The sequence below is a fragment of the Cygnus atratus genome, chromosome 1 (assembly GCF_013377495.2).
Source record: "Cygnus atratus isolate AKBS03 ecotype Queensland, Australia chromosome 1, CAtr_DNAZoo_HiC_assembly, whole genome shotgun sequence".
Taxonomy (NCBI): Eukaryota; Metazoa; Chordata; class Aves; order Anseriformes; family Anatidae; genus Cygnus; species Cygnus atratus.
In genome coordinates, this window is record NC_066362.1 from 21532176 (window position 1) to 21550783 (window position 18608).

Consider the following 18608-nt stretch of genomic DNA (forward strand, 5'->3'; position numbering starts at 1 on the left):
ATGCTTGGAGATGACTCCAGGATAAGCTGTTCCATCACCTTTACAGGGATGGAGGTGAGGCTGACTGGCCTGTAGTTGCCTGGGTCCTCCTCCTTGCACTTTTTGAAGACTGGCATGACACTGGGTTTCTTCCAGTCCTCAGGCACCTCTCCTGTTCTCCACAACCTTTCAAAGATGATGGAGAGTGGCCTGACAACAACATCAGCCAACTCCTTCAGCACCCATGGGTGCATTCCATCAGGGCCCATGGATTTGTGGACGTCAAGCTTGCTTAAATGATCTCTGACCCGATCCTCTTTGACCAAGGGAAAGTCTTTCTTTCTCTGGACTTCCTCTCTTGTCTCCAGGGTCTGAGATTCCTGAGGGCTGACCTTAGCAGTGAAGACTGAAGCAAAAAAGGCATTCATTCTCTGTGTTTCACCTTGTGGTACCTTCACTAGGTACCAGTGAGAAGAGTCTAGCTCTGTCTCCTTTACCTCCTCCCATCAGATACGTATAAACATTGGTAAGAGGTGCTCCAAGCCCTGTCTTCTCCAGGCAGCCCGAACTTTTTCCTGAACAGAGGGAAAAAAAATTCCCTTCCCTTTACCTACAAGCTATAACGGTACCCATACAGCTAAGACTGTGACAGGGCTCTGCTGCTACAAGGGGACAAAGCTAACTGCCCTGCCTGAGTCCTTTTCTGAAAAGCTTTCTGTCCACTGGCTGCCCAAAGTCCCAGATTCAGCATTTTACATTTGCAGTATAGGGTAGATCAGTTTCTTCTGCCTATTACTTCAGAACAGGCAAGTCTTAACATCACCCCTCGGAATTGCCAAAGTGCTTCACAGGATTTCCTGGGGCGACCACAAGGGGCTGAGAGCACAGAAATGTTCCCCAGAGCACAGGCTGTAAAACCACTACAGCAAATGAAGAACTGTGAAACTCTGTTTCCGTCATGGATGTGCATGAAGTGCATCAGGATGGGAGGAAGCAGATGCAAAAAGAGGAAGTTTTTCAGCTGTACAGAGAGGATACAAGTATATATATATTTAAAGAAACTTATCTATAAGTAGCTAGGCTCCCAACAAATGGATGAAAAGCTGGCGTCTTCTGCCAATAGCCATCTTTATCAAAGATATCACAATTACTACTTACATTCTAAATCATCTCAATGTCTTTGTACGGAAGCCTCCTGATTTTCCAGAGCAGATGCTAATAATGTTCTACAGGCTATTTTTGCTGGTATGACTGTACACAGTAAGGAAATAACTAGCAGACCCAGAAATTTCTGCACATAAGAATGTAGCATGTAGAAACAGGAATTAGAAGGACTGCACCCTTTTGACTTTTGTTAAGGTTCTGGGGGAAGAGCATGGTTTTGTTGGTGTTCTCACCCCACTGAAGGTTTTACGAATGGTCACAGCACCAAAAGTCATGTTAACACTTTGGGGAGAACCTATATATTTTCTAAACACTTCTCTTTATACAAGACTACTGAGATTACATGAAACAGGACTTTTTGTAAATGTTAGCTTTTTTGTAAACTGGAAAACTGGCATTGAGCTGCAATGTTTCTTTAGCAGTATTTTTAACTGCATTTTCTTATCTGCTGGTAGGTAACAGCATTGGAACTATGTTAGTCTTAGCTCAGAAGATTTTCCATTTCAGTTCAACAGCCTTCTGAAACAGGATCCTATTCTTGCTGATTTTCCTTATTGTTATCCATTTGTTGCCAGATTATTCACTGCTTGTGCCGTAAAAGCACTCGGACCATAGCAGACACACCCTTCACAGTGTTATTACCATTCTACCTGAACAATATTTGATTCAAGAATCCAGCTTAATATGTGCAAAGTGCATTGGAACACAGGAGCTTTGTGCATAATCCTAAAGACAATTTTTGGTAGCATTCATAAATCCTCGATAGCTAGGAAGCTATCCAACAGCTGTCAAAATTCTAAGCATTCTTGTCTGCATATGTAATACCTACACAAAATAAAAATCTAATCAAAAGGGAATTAGAAAAGACTCAGGAAGAAGTATTCTAGGCAGCATGCAAAATGAAACTGAGGAGTGACTTGGCAGGGAAAGAAAAACTGAAGAGGAAATGGGTGAGGGGGGAGAAGGGAAAATGGTGAAGCTGGAAGAAGAACACAAAACTAAAGACAGTAAATAGGGATGACAAAAGGAGAGGACTAGAGGAGGTAACTATTATCATGAATACGGCAAAAGAAGCTTGAAAAGGTGTTTGTACAGCCCAAGAGCTATCCTTTCATTCTCAAACAGTGTACAAATAAAGAAACATGACTGCCACCCACATCCTCAGACCTCTAGGAACACGAACCCAACTGGCATTGCAGCAGAAAAGGGACCCAAGATTGAAAGAGCTGAAAACTCCAGTCCCATTCCACCTACACAAGGACATTTATTTTCAGCTTGCCTTCTGTATTCTTTAACAATATGAAGCTTTTCTGTCAAACAAAAAAAAATGACAAAAGCCCTTCCAAGTTGCAAGCATATTCAAGTACTTTACAGAAAGGACAAATGCATATTTAAGTTAACAGCTGTATCACCACCACCACCACCCCCTGCCAAAAGAGAGTCCATCAAAGAAAAAATGTGCAGAAAAACAATACACATTATGAAATGAGAGGCTTAGCTTGGGTGGGATGTTGAAATAGTTTTACAAGAAAGATCTACAGAATTGCATATTCCTCCTTCCCAGGTGTTGCAAATATTTTCCTCTACAATGCCTCAGCCGAGCACTCTGAGTATACGCTTTGTTTCCACCCGCCTCCAAAGCAAGCGACCAAAGTAAACACAGATGGGCTGTCTTTAATTCAGAAACATTAGACCTGAAAAAGATTTACATGCAAAATATTGTCAGATCCTTTCTTAAACAGCCAACTAACTGATATTGTTAAAAGAAGCATTAGAAGTCAAGTTACTGACCCATTTTCTTTTTCTAATGTATGCTAGCAATACTGCTTTCCGCTTAACCCACTTCCTAGCACAGGCCATGCTGCAAGAATCTCTCTGAAGTAAAAAGCCCTGGAGCATTCTTACTGGATAATTTCTTAAAGATACTTCCAGCTAGGTGTGTTACTGGGGCTGGATGAATTGGTGCAAGAAGAAACCAAATGGAACAGATGTAGACCGTTCTCAAATGTTTGCTTTGCAATATGGAATGACAAAACATAAGAGTTTAGCACAGTTGTGCTCTTCAAAAATGTGAGACAGGGATTGGAAAAGACACAAAACATTCAGGTGAACCACTGCTAACAGAAGATCTAATACAGCTGCTGAGACCAGGCTGCAGGTTCGAAGCCTGGATCAGAGGCGAATTTGCCAATTTCTCTAAACCTGGCTTTAGTCTGTATTTGTAGAATGAAATTACAACATTTAAATGCCAAGTGGTCGGATAAAGAAGGTAATTGCTTAGTATATGTTAAAGGCTGTATCACTTAAAGTCTACCGAACAAAGAATGTAAAACTGTAGGTAGGGTGAAGGAGAAATGACTAACACAGGATTCAAGAACAAAATGTATTTACTAAGTATTGTGATGAGAATAAAACAATTTAATTGTCCTTCTTTATCTGTTAAGTACAGAGATACAAAGGAATTTTGTGTACACTGTTACTGATGTTCTTGTCCAGGAACAGCACGCTGTCCTGCAGTATTATTTATTTAAATAGCGTTTGGCAATACCAATACAGATCCGAACAAATCAGCATCCTGACTGATGTGACACACTTTCCTGCATCAAAACCATTGCTGGATTTCCACTGTGCAAGCACATCCCTATCCAACACAACCCCCCTTCTAGCCCGCTGACTCCACTTAGCTTTGTACATGTGCAGAGGAAAGTCTGCCCACATGTTGTATGTTGCAGGACCATAAAACAAAAACTATATCGTGCAAGGAACAATCAAAGGAACCACATTCAATCCTAGACAGAGCCATTCTATGGCCTTGTTACAAAGCATGTCTCCAGAACTGCAAAAGGAATTAAATGGCCATCACTGCAGGAGAGCCTGGCTGCAGCCAGCAAAGCTACGTCAAGGGATTTACAACAGTAATATCTCACCTAAATTTTGAATTCTTGTTGTTCTGAATTCTTGTTTCTTGCTCAGAAAGGCATTTGAATATATAAATAACACAGATGTATTCCAGAGAATGACTTACCTATTCACATTCAGCAGTGAGCTTTAGTGCTTAGCAGAACTGGACTCTTAACACACAGGGACCAAAGTGACATTTTCTGTGGTCCTTGAACAGTCATCACAACCAGTGTGAGCACCTGGAGTCAGTGAGGGTCACACTCTGTCTCTGCGACAGAGTTTCACTCCAAAATACCACACCTACAGGTTAATAGATATGTATGGTGCACATATACCACACACATATGTATGGTATTAACATATACACACACATACACACTCCCCACATCCCGATCCCTTATATATATATATATATGCTCCTCAGCAGAGCACAGAAAGATACTACACTTACAGCAGTGATCTACTCTGATCTACCATTTCTAGCCAACAGGATATTAAGTTTGGCTTGGCTCAAGTCAAGGGAAGACCTGTCTCTGAACTCTACAGCTGTTTCATTTGCAGACTCTGTACTCTCCAACCAGCCACAGAAAGAGGTGTGGCAAAGCAGCACCACAATCACCTACTGGGGAAGAAGGCAACTAAAAGTCACAGCAGGATTTTCTGGTTTATGGAAATAAGGCAGTCATAGTCATCCTGGATCAATGTATTACAGACCTTGAACAACTACCTCAGATCTTTTCTTTTTGCTTGAAAATGAAACAAAACAAAAACAAAACAAACAAACAAACATAAAAAACAACAAAAACTAAAAAACATTACACAAAAAAAACAAAACAAAACAAAACCAAAACCAGCCCCACCAGATAACGTTTATTATCACAAAACAATTCCTACGTAGAATGTAAATACTTGTACCAAACCAGGCGAGATAAATGTTATCCTGCTATCAAATGATAAGTATTTATAGCTCTCCATAATGGTTTACTAGGAAAATAGATTGTGAAATGAAAATAAAAGTGGCAAACCTTTAAGCCTTTTAACATCTGATATACAAGGAACTGGATTCGGTCTTCAGTTAGTTTCTCATGCTTCATTATCTTACTTAAGTCTGTTCCCATAAATGGCATTACAAGGTAGCTAAAGAAGAAAGAAGGAAAGAAAAAAAGGACAGAATAAGTCTGTCAAATAAACTGAAGTATAATTGTATGTTATAGTTCAGTGACAATATTAAATTATAGATCATTCTGTTTACCAAACAATTCTACCACCTTCCCCCCAGGCCCTCCAAGTTTCTGAGTTTTTATCTTTTAAGACTGTCATGAAGAGGTATCGCACAACCCTGTCAGTGGTTATGGAAAGTTGCTAGTTGCCAGGAGAGTACAGACACTGAACTAGATAAAAGGCACCTAATCAAGAGCCACATGATACTTCAAAGATATCTACGCAGAAAACTAGGACATTCACACATGATATTATCTATCTCACTATCACAGGGTAACCAAACTGCCTAGATGGTTCATTCTAATAGATGAGGTCAGATGTAACACAGATTAATTTTCATCTAGGATCATAACCTCCTTTATCTTTGGTACTTCATACTGGTGAGGGACAGCAGCAACAGAAAGCCTGAGAACGTCAAGGCGGCACTTCACCGCTAGTCTTCGCCTAAGGTACAAACCTGTTCTTTGCATTGCTTGTAGGAAACTCCTTCAGAGTCTATTCTTAAAGTCAGGTCTGGACAGAGGCAAAGCCAGTCACGTCTGGCACCAGAGGATAAAGTCACCAGTTTTCTTCACAGTATGAAGAAAAGCAGATGCATTTTCATCAAGAGAAGGATTAGATGTGATTGTTGTTTCATGGAGACAAGTTTTACTATGTAGACTTAAATGGGTTTCCTCTGGTTAAAATACAGAAACAGTAATTCTTTTGATTTCTACTTTTAAACCTGCTCAAAAACTTCTTTTACTGTATTAGAGTTATAATTATAAACAAAATAGATACTGAATATAAAGTCAAAGGCAAATGGGACACTTGGACTTATAGATAGTATTTTCAACATTCCCTAGGTACCAAACCTTTTTCCTCAAGTCTTTGGGGACCAGGCATCAGGCTCCCAATCCAAGCATTCACAGACAAATTTGCTACTGTTTGGACAGAAAATATGTGCAATTTGATTCAGTAATTATATAGGACATAGCAAATACAGAGAAGAGAATGAAATTTTTTCTCTCTTCAAGCATGACCCACAAGATGCTTATCAACAGACCCAGTAACCTAGAAAACTGAGTTTCTTTCCCAGAGGTCATGAATATTTGAAATGAGCCAGAAAAAGACATTAGTGAGTGTTACAGAAAAAAAAACACAAAAAAACAGAGGTAGAAGGAGGTGAGACGAGAGAAATAAATAAATATCTACATGTCTTTTACTACCGGTAGTGACCTTCAACATTCATTAGGATTTTGCTAGCCTGTTATCACCTGCACAGATCCCAGGGCTCTGGATGGATAATGAGTTATGTAAACAGACAAAGTTCAACACAATATATAACCACCAAGCACTGTAAAGAACAGGGCAGGAAGACTATTTTTACACACACGCAACGTGCTAAGTTTACAATTTGATGATTTCAAATCTCTAACAGTCAAACTGATAAATGGCAGGGAAACAAAATGTAAGGGAGGGAAAATCCATTCCCACCTGAGTTTGTAAACTCAAACTTTAGTAATAGTTTATGAGCAACGCATTGGAATAGAACAACAGGATAAAACATTAGGAGCTCACTTGAACACTTTGTCTTCTACTTAAAATTTGGCAAACATGTTTATTATTAAATATGTATTTACAATCCTGAAGTCCTCAAATAATCTGAAAAGGTTAGACGCTTGGTTAACAATTCGCTTCAATGTGGACTAGATGCCTATTGAACACATTTAAGTTCCTTGCAGTTCCAGTTAAACCCCCCAGATTCTTACACCATGAGGAGTAGCAACCTGCTCTGGCACATTTTGTATGACACAAGAGCAGACAATGCAAGGAATACAGTTAAAGAGGATGAAGAGCAGCTGTCCAGTAGGGCTTCCGTTGGTGAAGATTTATGCACCTCTAATTTTGTACACTACATCAGTCAGCTGAGCTTCTGACTCTGAAGAAAAATCAACACAAGCATGAGCAGGGAAAGGATGTTGACTGTTCCTTCATAAAGGAGATGGGATTTGTCTTTAATCATCATTATACTAAGTGGTAGAGCAGAGGAGCAGGTGATAGAGCAGCAGGTAGAGTAGGAGCATGCTCCCCTCTGGACAGGAGGGCTAGAAGTTAGCTGAGAAACCCAAGGTCTCAGATAAGATCAGGGGCTGGCTCTGGTGAAACCACCTGCCTTACTTCTGCTGCGTCTACCCACAAATCAGCTTGAATTTGATCTTTATACAACAGGCCACAGATAACATCTCATGGCTAGTCAGCAAAAGGAAAGTCTCCCTCAAATAACTCATCTGACCTTTCGTTCACAAAAGCTGTTTCTCCACTTTTGTTTCAAATGTACACACATCTAGCCCTGCGCATCTCTGACAGCTTGCCAGAAGTCCTGAAAGTAAATTTTGTCCTAGGTTGTAGTTTTAGCCATAAATGTGTCTCACCTACTTGACTTGCACCTCCAAAACTTGCAGGATGATTTTAGGCTCACATTTAAAACACAATCCTTGAATGCTAATCATACACACGTGCATTTTATTACACATGTTATGTAATAAGCTAGCACTACAGGCAATATGGACAACATCTTTTTTTGGCTCAACGGTGGCTTAAATGTATGAACACCTAGTCCATGTTTTCTGTGCTTCGTTTTCCTCATCTTCCTGTCAGATAGCTTTCTCTACTAGCATACAAATATTCTGGGTTGTTTTTTAAATGCAGGTACATTTGAAGAACCCCAGCACAGTTCTACAAATGTAACATGAAATCTCCATTAAGCCCAAGAGGCCTTAATGGAGATTTCTGACCACTGTTTCTGTAGTGACTTGGATTCACAAGAACTGCAGCAGGATCCATACAGACACTACGTATCTGGTGTCTGAGATGCTGCCAAAAGGGAGACATCAGAGAGACGTACATGCCTGGTGCTAGAAATGATCTCTATCATGTACTGCTTGGATCATTTTGGCCTATGGGGCCAAGGGAAGTCAAGAAGGAGTGCAGACCACCCTCAGCTGGATGTAAGAGACTGTAAAATCAGCAAAGGGAAACCACACAGGGAGCACAACAGAGCAGAGCTCAGATATTCACAAAAAAACACCAGCAGCAACAGCAGTTTTGAATTAATTTTAGAATTAGGATGGACCACACTGGAGATATGCTATATAGCAGGCATGATTTTCAGACTGTTTGCTTGGTTAAGAATGGCTCCATCATTTGATCAGTCTGGGCCTTAGGGTACAAAATCAGATCTTAAAAAGTGGGCTAGGCAATCCATCAAACTGGGATTTACCAAGGCCTCAAAGAAGTATTATGCACCCGATAAAACAGATGACTGGTTCTAATGATAGTCTGAAAACCTACTGCTTTTGAAGATGCATGTAACAGTTATATTTAGATGGGATTCAGAAAAAGCCATGAAGCAACGGGCTTGGAATTCCCCATTATTAAAAAATGCAAACAACCAGTCCTCCAAACAAGCAACACTCCCCTGCTCCCAAACAAAAACAACTCAAAACTTACAAGTCATTAAATTTCTCCAGTGTTACATCTGGTGTGAACACATCCAGTATTCCAATGACCTGAAAATAAGGGGAAGGGAGAGAAAAAAACATGGATTAATACTGCCTTAACACAGATTCCTGAACTGCGTAGTAAGTGGAGAAATATGATAAAAAACATTTTCATAATGAGACTAACTACAGGCATAAAGATGGCAGAAAGGATACCTGATTTAGTGCCTAGCAACATCAGGTTTCGTTATGTATTATTTTTTAACTCTAAGGGCCAATTTTGATTAAAAAAATAATGTATTTACCTAAATAAAAGTTCAGAGGCTTACAATTTTATATAAGAGGAGAGAGTATCCTTTAACCTGAACGGCTGATGTGTTTAAAATAAACCAGAGATACTAGTTTATAATCTGAAGCAGTCAAAAGTGCTACTCACCAGCTGGGCACGCATTGACAGCAATGCAGACCACTTTAAGCACCTTCTAATTTCACTCGCGAGGCTATTTAGGTAGGTAGATTGCAATCCCTAACTGAGAGCGCGAACAAGAAACTAGATCTAAACTCTTTTTATTAGAGAGTGCATTATCAAGAGCTTAACATGATTTACTCTGGCTTATATCTTGGGTTCTCCTTAAGAGCATTTTGTGTCAAACAGCGGGAGCAGGGAGGGGAGGCCGAGGCTCTGCCAGCAGCCAGCCAGTGGCACTGGGCTACTCGCAGCCTTTCCCGGGTGCAGGCTGCCGCGTCGGTACTGGAGCACGGTATCTGGGGCTGGTGGGAACGCACGCTGTCTACAGCAGCAGCTTTTTGGGTTGGTCCTTTAACGTGCCTCTGGCAGCTGCTTCCTCTAACGCAGCTTTTAGAGGCAGGCCACGAGTTCAGGGTTACTGTGGTACCGAGAGCTTGAAAGCCGCACCGAGAAAAGGCATCGAAACAGCTGTGACAAAAATGATGATGTCAGGCCTGTAAGGCAGACTACAATGCCATCACCAAACTCATGCCAGGGCCGTCTGGCCCCGATTTCCTTGTTAATGCAGACAGGTTCTGCGCTGGGTTTCTGAAATGTTTTTTCGGAAGCTAACCACTTCACCAGGGAGCGCCTGTCTTCCTGCTGTCAGCACGCCCCTGGAGCATTAACCACTGGGGCAGGCTCCGTACGGGAGAGAAAGCAACAGTAATGGAAAATTAAAGAGAATACAAGTATTATTCCTCAACGACTTGTAACATTTATAACCTTATTCAGACCCATCTCCTTGGCTGTATGGTTTAGGGATTACACATCAGACTAGAACCGTACAAAATTAGAAACTTTAAGAAAGAAAACATGGCGAACAACATATTATGTCTTCTGATGTTACCATCAAAGTACTAGAAGTACCACAAAATTCACTTTGATAACAAAGCAGGATATATTTGGGACATTATTAGTGTGTCTTAATTGTTCCTCAAAATGGAGATCTTTAAAAAATTATGTGGAAGTAAAGAGAAATGCAGAGAGAGCTGAAATGCTGTAAAAGAAAGACAGAAAGATGATAGAAAGATAGATAGATAGATAGAAAGAAAGAAAGAAAGAAGACTTCCTTTACTTAAAGCTTTAAATAAAAATACCCAACTCTCGTGAAATCCCCAGTGCATGTATTTTTATCCTTTCCACGTCCAAGGGATCTACTACAGTTAGCCTGGATATTATCAAAATGCCATAAGGATGAACAAGATAGAAAATCTAATAAAGATGAAGACAGAAAGCTTACAGCTCTTTATCTTTGTGGCCGCATATATCTTTGAAAAAATCACTAATAATATTTTCCTGAGGACTGTTATATGAAACTAGTTAAATAATATAACTACCATAAAACAATAATTATACCCACAGAGGATGTGGTCGTTATTTGAAGCAATACCTTCAGTTCTAATAACACAGTAAGAATCTGTATATTTTTATATGACAGTTTTACATGAAGTTCTCCGTTACTACATGGAGGACAGAGGAATTAGGAAGATGTATGGGACAACACTGGAGGATAATGCAAGGGTGTTTCCTAAGGCAGTGTGTGTGTACACACACACAGAGCATACACAGTCAGAAAAGCTGTGTGCTCTCCATATGCCAAAGATTTCAGTATTAACAGAAATACTTTAACAATAATCTCATCCAACACACAATTCTTTCCCTATTTCAACTTTTTCAGAAGTCCTGCTTGCTCTCTTCAAGGAGATATTTCCACGCATTCATTTACCTGAGCTATTTGCCTAAGCAACATGAAACATATTGAAAATAAACTCTACGATGTAGGAATATAGCAGTGAATGATGCAGGGAAAACCCCACGAAAAGAACCGACGGAGCAGAAGATGAAATGATAAGGACGCTGTACTGCATCCATCGCTACACAAAAATGTTATCAGATGCCTGCTGTGAAACACAGGAACATAAAGAACACGTTTCAATACACAGAATGCCAGACCGAAACCAAACCAAAAACCCAACAACAACAACAAAATCACCTTAAAATTCATTAAAATTCTCTGTTCTTCTTCTCTTTTAAAATAAACAGTGTCCAGTAGTTACTTTATGCCGCCTGGCATACAAAACCCTTACTATTTCTGAGGTGAGGTCGCAAACCTATGGAGATGAGCAGATCATTTGCCTGCACTGCTGCAAACCCTATGAATTGAGAAATTCCACAGAGACCAATGCTCTGCTCCTGTCAAAGGGAATTTTAAATAACAAACCAGAAAACTCTTTTAACACACCAAGGATTTCACAATACTTTTGTTGCTCTCCAAAGTGAGCTTTCTAAAAATCCTGAAATCCATTTTAGTGTTTAAAACATTAAGTTGTACTAAAAGTTCAGAAATAAAAGCAAGGGACCCATTTCCTTTTCCTCGGTGATCTTTATTTAATAGCTGTGCTTTGGGACGATTTTCCTTTACTGGAACAGAGTCATTAGCATTTCCATTTTGGTCTTTGCTTTCTGCAGATATGTTAAGAACAAGGAGGCACAGGATAAAATAAATCTTCTGAGGAAGATACAAGTCCAGATATTTCTTCAGGAAAAGGAAAAGAACTGGGCAAAGTGTAGGAAACTCCCTCCTCCGTATCATGGAAAATCCTAAGTCTGTCTGAAATGCTCTCCTCAATTGAATGCAGTATTTGTAAAAACTTTATGGTACTGAAAGATACTGTCCCAGCACAGAAGTAAGCCACCATGAGACATAAATGACAAGAATCATCTCTTTTTCGTAGTGTGTACCTATGAAATATAACCAAGGTCTGTGTGAAACGTTCTGTAGTTAAATGCTGGTGTTAATTCGGCTTGCTTACTGATTTTATCAGAGATGGAAGCACAGACAAGGAACGAACTCGCTACACCATGGGACGGCAATGAAAAGCATCTGCGGAAACCAGCAGCAGCGCTGCCCTTTCATGGCCGCGTTTTTTCCCCATTAATTCTGCCAAAAGGCAATTTCTGGAATGAATCCACCCACAAAGGATGCACTTTGTTTCCTGCTGCCCATCTGACTGAAAAACAACTTGGATTTCTGTGAGCTCCCTTGCAGTACCCTCCTTGTTGGTCTCAGAGCATGTCTAAAGGAGAAAGCATGACCCCGAGCCTCTCCCTTCTTCCTGCAGAGCAAAACCACAGTAACAGCAGAGCTACACTTCTGCTGGTCTGACTTGTTTTACGTGGGTATGTTCGCACTCCACACAGTGACTTTGTTGATAGTGTCCCTTTTCTGTGAAGCTGGTGAGGGGAGGGTGGCAGTGTCTCCAGCCCTTTTAATCACTACCATTCCCCTGCACAAGACATTTATATTGACCACCCTGGCCAATTTTAATTACTGTCAACAAATAAATAGCAGCTTTGTGTTTGTAAGGTGATTTCCATCCTTCCCTTCTCAGCAGACAGCTGCCTCCTTTTCCAAACATGATTTCACCACTGGCACACAACAGCGAGGAGCTCCTCATCTCTACACTCCCATGCACTTGCATGCATTTTATTACTTTTGTTCGAGGGCTGTTCCGCCGGGTTTCTGTAAAGGAAAATTTCTGGTGTAAGCAGCAGTACATCAACGAAAGACTCCGATCCTGTATAAATTAATAAGTAATGTAGGCTGCGTCTCCCATGCACTAAGTGCTCCTTTACGCTGTGGATGCTATACATGAAGACACAGCGAAGTTGAATGGCTTTGGCACTCAGGCTACAGACACAAGTACGTTTTTCAGAGAGATCCCTGCTGGGGTACACTGAACTATATATATCATACTGCATTACATTTTCTGCAGCATTAGCTTCAACTTCATGCTCTTGCGCTGCTCCGCACCACAGGGCGCCTGCAGCCTTTTATTACACTAAGAAGCCTCGATCTTTATAATCGTAACCATCAAGCACAAGGCTTGTGCTACAGTCACCTTTTTTCCACCTGGGATTGCCCTGCTACACCGTGCTGAGGGCTGTCTGCCGGGGGACAAAGAGCTCCTTCCCCTTTTTTTCTGCATAATGCTGACAACACGAGCATGGCATCCTTCACAGTGCCCTAAAACCTTAGTTGTGAAGGAACAAAGAATGAAAGGAGAAAGGCAGAGAATAACAAGTGGGGAGAAGTACTTTTCTGATCAGATTCGCTGCAGTCCTGAGGGCTGGAGGACTCTCTGCTCTTTGTGAAGTAAAAGCAAGTCAGAGGATGCCCACAGGCACAAGCCACGCCTCAGGATGGCCTCCCTCTTCCTACAGACCCATGAGCAGCATCCGACAGATTCAGATCCTGTGGACTTGCACTTTGGACTTGATGACAATCCTAAGACAAAGAAGGCTTGGGTTTTGCTGCTGTCCTCCTTACTTTGTTTTACTGGACTAAGCACTTCAGCCTGCTTTACTGCTATCTAAGGCTGGGCTGTGAACAAACAGGTAGTGGCTGAAGCTCAGCCTAGACAAAACACCTATTAGGCAGGTTTGTAAAAATAAGTAGAACGTGTAGCAACTGGTATCACTACGTTGATTTATTGGCTTTTGAGTACTAAAACAAGTGACTCCGGTGTCCTGTCAGCTCCCGAGCTCTTTTTAGCTTTCAACATGCAGAAAATCGTCCATCAACGTTTCTCCCCTACAACATTTTGACAGCAACAAACTGTACAGCTATACTTGTATTTCTGCTTGCAATCCATAAGGCAATTCGCCACCTCCAGCCAGGATTCCTGGTTTGCACTTAACAGGCACCTAGCTACTTGAAGGATGTGATTTTTTAGGTGGTGCAGTCCTGCAGGGCTTCCTGCAGGAAATCTAATACAGTGAGCATTCACATTTGGCACCCTTTGTCTGTAAAGGCACGTCTCATCTATAACTCCCTTCTTGGTTGGATTTTGTACGGTGCAGGGACTGCTGCTCTTCTAATGCTTGTGCCTGGCTGGCTGAACTGTGAAAGGTGACAGTCTGAAAGTTTCCTCAGGTTGGAGGCAAAATTTCCCACTATTTTCTCTGAAATAAACTCCTCCCTTGGTTGACGCTCTGTAAGTGTAAATAAAAAGCCTCACTTTTGTCAAAATAAAGAAGTCACCACAATTATCGGCTAACCCAAAATGGAAGGCGTGCATCATCCTCAGAAGCATAACTGTAGAGAGAGAGCTGATTCGGTGCCTGCTGGATACCTGAGTCTCTTCCAAGAAGGAGAAAAAAGCTAAATGGCTCCCCTAATGTAAAACATACATTGTTCTTCAGATGCTGGAATTCACCAGAGAGCAATTTCCACACAGAGCAATGACTGAGAGCATAACACAGAGTACCTTTAAACAAATACTGCAGCTGACTCTTACAGGGTTTCCAGGAAGAGAAACATCTGTAGAATATTAACCGACTCAACTTATGTTTAACGGGCATTTGTCAAAAGTTTTATGCCAAAAACACATTCAGAATTGAAGTTGGTAGAACTGGGTCAGAATTACCGTGTATGCTTATACGCATACACAGATATATGTGTACGTAGGCAGACGATCACACCGCCTTCCTAAAACCCACACTCCATTCTGAAACAATACATTAACAGTAGCTGCTGCTTTTCCCTCTCTCCAATGCCATTTCTTCTTGCCAGCTGTTCTGCGCTCCTGATGGTAACTTCAAAGCTGGTGTTAGCAAGCTGAGAGGTGAGCAGGGCACTAGGGCTGAGCCAGCATGAGTCACGACGCAGTTACTTCATCAAAAGCGGGGATTATAGCATCGCTTCCAGTCTAAATGCACAATAAAATCCAAGTCGTTTGCCAAAGGAAACTAAAGGGTCTGCACCTCTGCTTACTTGCCTGGGTTTAATTTTACAAACACAGACATCTCCACTGACTTCAGAGGAATACGCGCATGCAGACCTACGCACGTGTCTGAAAGTCAGAGCCAGGACCCAAGCAAGCACACTGGCAGGGTTTCCATTCTCTTGCTGGTTTTAAGTCAGAGCCATAACAGATAGTTTTAACTGGCCTCACGTTAAATGAACTCAAAATGTAAAGAAGCAGAGAACAAAAGCAGCGCTACTGCAAAAAGCTTCCTAAAGGTAAACAGTCTGTTCTTCTCTGCAGGATGCAGTAGATGCCAAAGCAACGAGAGAGATCTGTTAAGGCTGTAGTGGGATGAATACTTCAAGCTAGCACGAATGCATGAAAAATAAAACCAAAAACAACAAAACCCCACAGTGCATTCTTCATTCTGCCTTAGCTGTTTTTATTCGTCATTTTCACACCATTCCCTCTTCTGCCAGAATATCTGTTTATGCAGCTATGGTGATCCGGCAGCTTATCCCACTGGAAAGTAACTTCTTTTTGGCAGTATCAGAGGAATTGATCTGGATTAAATTACTTCTTAGGCAGCACAAGTAGCTTAGGACGTTTGTAAAAGATCCCAGCTCCCCTCAGACTAAAACACCTCCCAAAAAATAGGTACTAGTGCCATTAAGGACAGTGCCTTATCTTTTAACAGCCAGGCCTCACCCTCTGCATACACGGCCTCTACCCCACGGTCCTCAGTACCACTCCTCCCCTGGATTTGTTTGCAAAGGGGTGAAGATAAGCCCCACACTACTAAGTTTCCACGGCTTATACGGAAATATTCCTCACGACATTTCAGTAATGTGCTGCTAGAGAGCTACTAGGAAGCACAAAGATCTAGCATATATAATTGAGAGATGGTCATCCTTGCAAGCACCATTACCTGAAAATGCCTAAACAGGTGAGCAAACTGACCTGTGAGCTAGTTTACTACCAGGTAAAATACAATTCCACTAAAATTCAGAAGGATGACTCCCATATTTACTTTTACAAGATGACAGGTCATCCTACAAACGTTCCACATTAAATAAATGAGCATACTCTTCAAAGGATCAACAAGGGAGGTAATCCAGGGTATCAAGCAGAAGTTTTCTTCGGTTTTCTTCACTGAAACAAGGCAAACTGATGAATTGTACTGCTGTGGCACGTGTTTAAAGGTATCTCCTGCCACCTTCATGGATCAGAGATGCTATTTTTTACCACAGCGTGTCATGGAATGGACAAAATATCGCACTCTTCATGTAATCTGCCATCAAATGCATCACGATTACCCAAGTTATTTTAAAACAAAAACAGACTAGAAGAGTGACCTGGATGTCACCTTAACTATCATATAAACAAAGCTATGAATTAGTTTATAACCTGAAGTAGGAAGAAACAAGAGGAAGACTTGTGTACTGGCAGATTAGTGCAATGTTGCAACAACACCCCAAATCCAATCCATAGCGGCAGTTCTGTTAGACTGGCTATTGCACACCACTACTTACACTTGGATTACCAACACCCAAGAAAGAGATCTTAGTGTCATCGCTATTTTATTGTGGTCTTTGAAACAATTACTTCAATTTTATTCTTTCTTAATAGCAGTTGCTTATATTACAGCCAGAAAGACGGATGCCTGCTATTACGCAGAAGTATGCTATAACATAACAGTTAACTAAAAAATCAGGAGCAATATTTAAATCACTGTTCTACTTTTTCCTGTTATAAGGAGATATTCACTCACGTGAGTAGCGCCCATTCAAAACTCAACAGCCCATGGAAACCACAATGGCAAGGACAGAACGGGCGGTTGTCCTGCCCCTATTGTATGTAACATTAAAAGTGTGAACAACATGCTGGGGACTGCTGATGTGAATAAGGAAGGACAAGAAGATCAAAATGCTACACATTTCTGTAAATCCATCCTTTGATAGTAATATGCAAAAAAGTATGTCTTTGGTGGTGGATCAAAGACTTGGGGGAGGCCTGAAAATCCTTATGAGGAATGATGCTGCCACTCTGGTCTAATTTTGGATGGGTGGAATGGTTAAAGGAGTACCCCGAGGTCAGCATGGCGGCTAGAAATCCAGAAAGGCTTTGTTGCTAGTCCTAATTCACAGTGGGTGAAATGAATGGTATGAGACTGGAATGGTGGATGGAAATTCTCGGAAAGGGCAGTACTGCCACTTCAGCCTCATACTGGATGGGTGGTGGAGACAGCTTCTCTCTCTACAGTGTCCACAAATCCCTTGAGTGATCATTTTTACCGTCATTGTTCTCTAATGAGTAAATGCCATAACTCACGGTAAAACTCTTCCTTACTACCAAGGTGAGATTTTTCTTTCTGTGGCCCAAACTGTTTTCTAAGACTACAAATTAATCTTTTCCTCCACCTATACTGATTTGTAACTTTTATAAATCATGCTCACATTCCCCAGTGAGCATTTTCTTCTAGACTCTTCAGTTATCTAACAAGGCTGTGGTGGGGTTCCAGAGCATTACCCTGAAGGGCACACGCTACATAAAAGCAGCCAGGATTGGAAAATGCTGCCCAACAGATTATTCTGGGAAATGGAAGAAAAATAATCTCCAAATTCTGGACACGGTTAAGAGCTTGGCAACTGCATGAGCTGATCTGCTCCCAAATGTTCAGTAAAGAAAATGCAGAGAGTAGAAAGCCCAGATATGACACAGAAGTTCCCTGCAAGCGTTAACTCTTTAATATATACAATAGTGGTTTAGAAGCAGTTAATTCAAAAGAGTCATCAAAGAAAATGATGAAATACATTAAAAGATTCAGACTAAAATGTTAAACACAAAATCCTCAGGCTACAAAGAGGCCTGCTTTTTCTGGACAGTCAGCATCTCCCACCAATTATTCTTCAAAATGAACCTACACTTTGCTGGTACTCAGAACATTAATACCATAATGTTAAATGACTATGACTGGCTACTGTTAGTACTAATTTCTCTCCAACTCATTTTCAGTCTTGTAGCTTGCCTCGAAGGCTATCTGAACGGAGTGATGTTCTAATCTCCCACATCATTAACATTTTAAACCAGGCTCTTAGGCATCATTTTAAAAAGACCTCCTCTGCCCCTCTTTTTTTTTTTTTTTTTTTTTTTTTGCCACATACGCTCTCCAAAACCAGCATTTGAAGCCACAACTGTGATCCTCCCAGTCCATTCTGGGACCCTTCTCATACTTCAATTCCACAAAAGCTGTTCTCACACAGATCTGTTGGGACTAAGTATCTTTATCTCATTCACTTTCAACACTTCTTTCTACAGCTGTTCTTTCATATTGCATGGGAATCTGTGCCGAGTTCTGTATCCTGGTCTCTGCTTCCCAGTAAGCAAATTATTTAGTCATTCCCCAACATTTCCTGCTTCACATTAGCACAAAACCAAAACTTTCAAATACTTTATGAAAGATAAACAACAAAACCCTACTCCCCCCAAAAGATACGCATGTGTACCATACCCATCTTCAAGAAAGTTCAGAAAAAGAGATGCTGTCACGTGAGATACGCAGGCACAGACCCATGCTCTGCGTTCTCCTGTAACTCATGT

The 18608-nt window shown here is 41.1% G+C and overlaps 1 protein-coding gene across 2 annotated transcripts in view; it reads right to left on the reverse strand.

The window, feature by feature from the left end:
* The window catches only part of MAPK12 (mitogen-activated protein kinase 12), a 33913-nt gene that overhangs the window by 14180 nt on the left and 1125 nt on the right, over positions 1-18608 (reverse strand). The window contains exons 3-4 of one of the 2 annotated variants that reach the window (XM_035559322.2): positions 8758-8816; positions 5070-5181 (exon numbers count right to left, since the gene is read on the reverse strand). The exons of the other annotated variant lie outside the window; for it this stretch is intronic. Of the exons in view, the coding sequence (XP_035415215.1) occupies positions 5070-5181; positions 8758-8816 (171 nt within the window). The remainder of the gene's footprint in view (positions 1-5069; positions 5182-8757; positions 8817-18608) is intronic. 2 annotated transcript variants of the gene reach the window in all.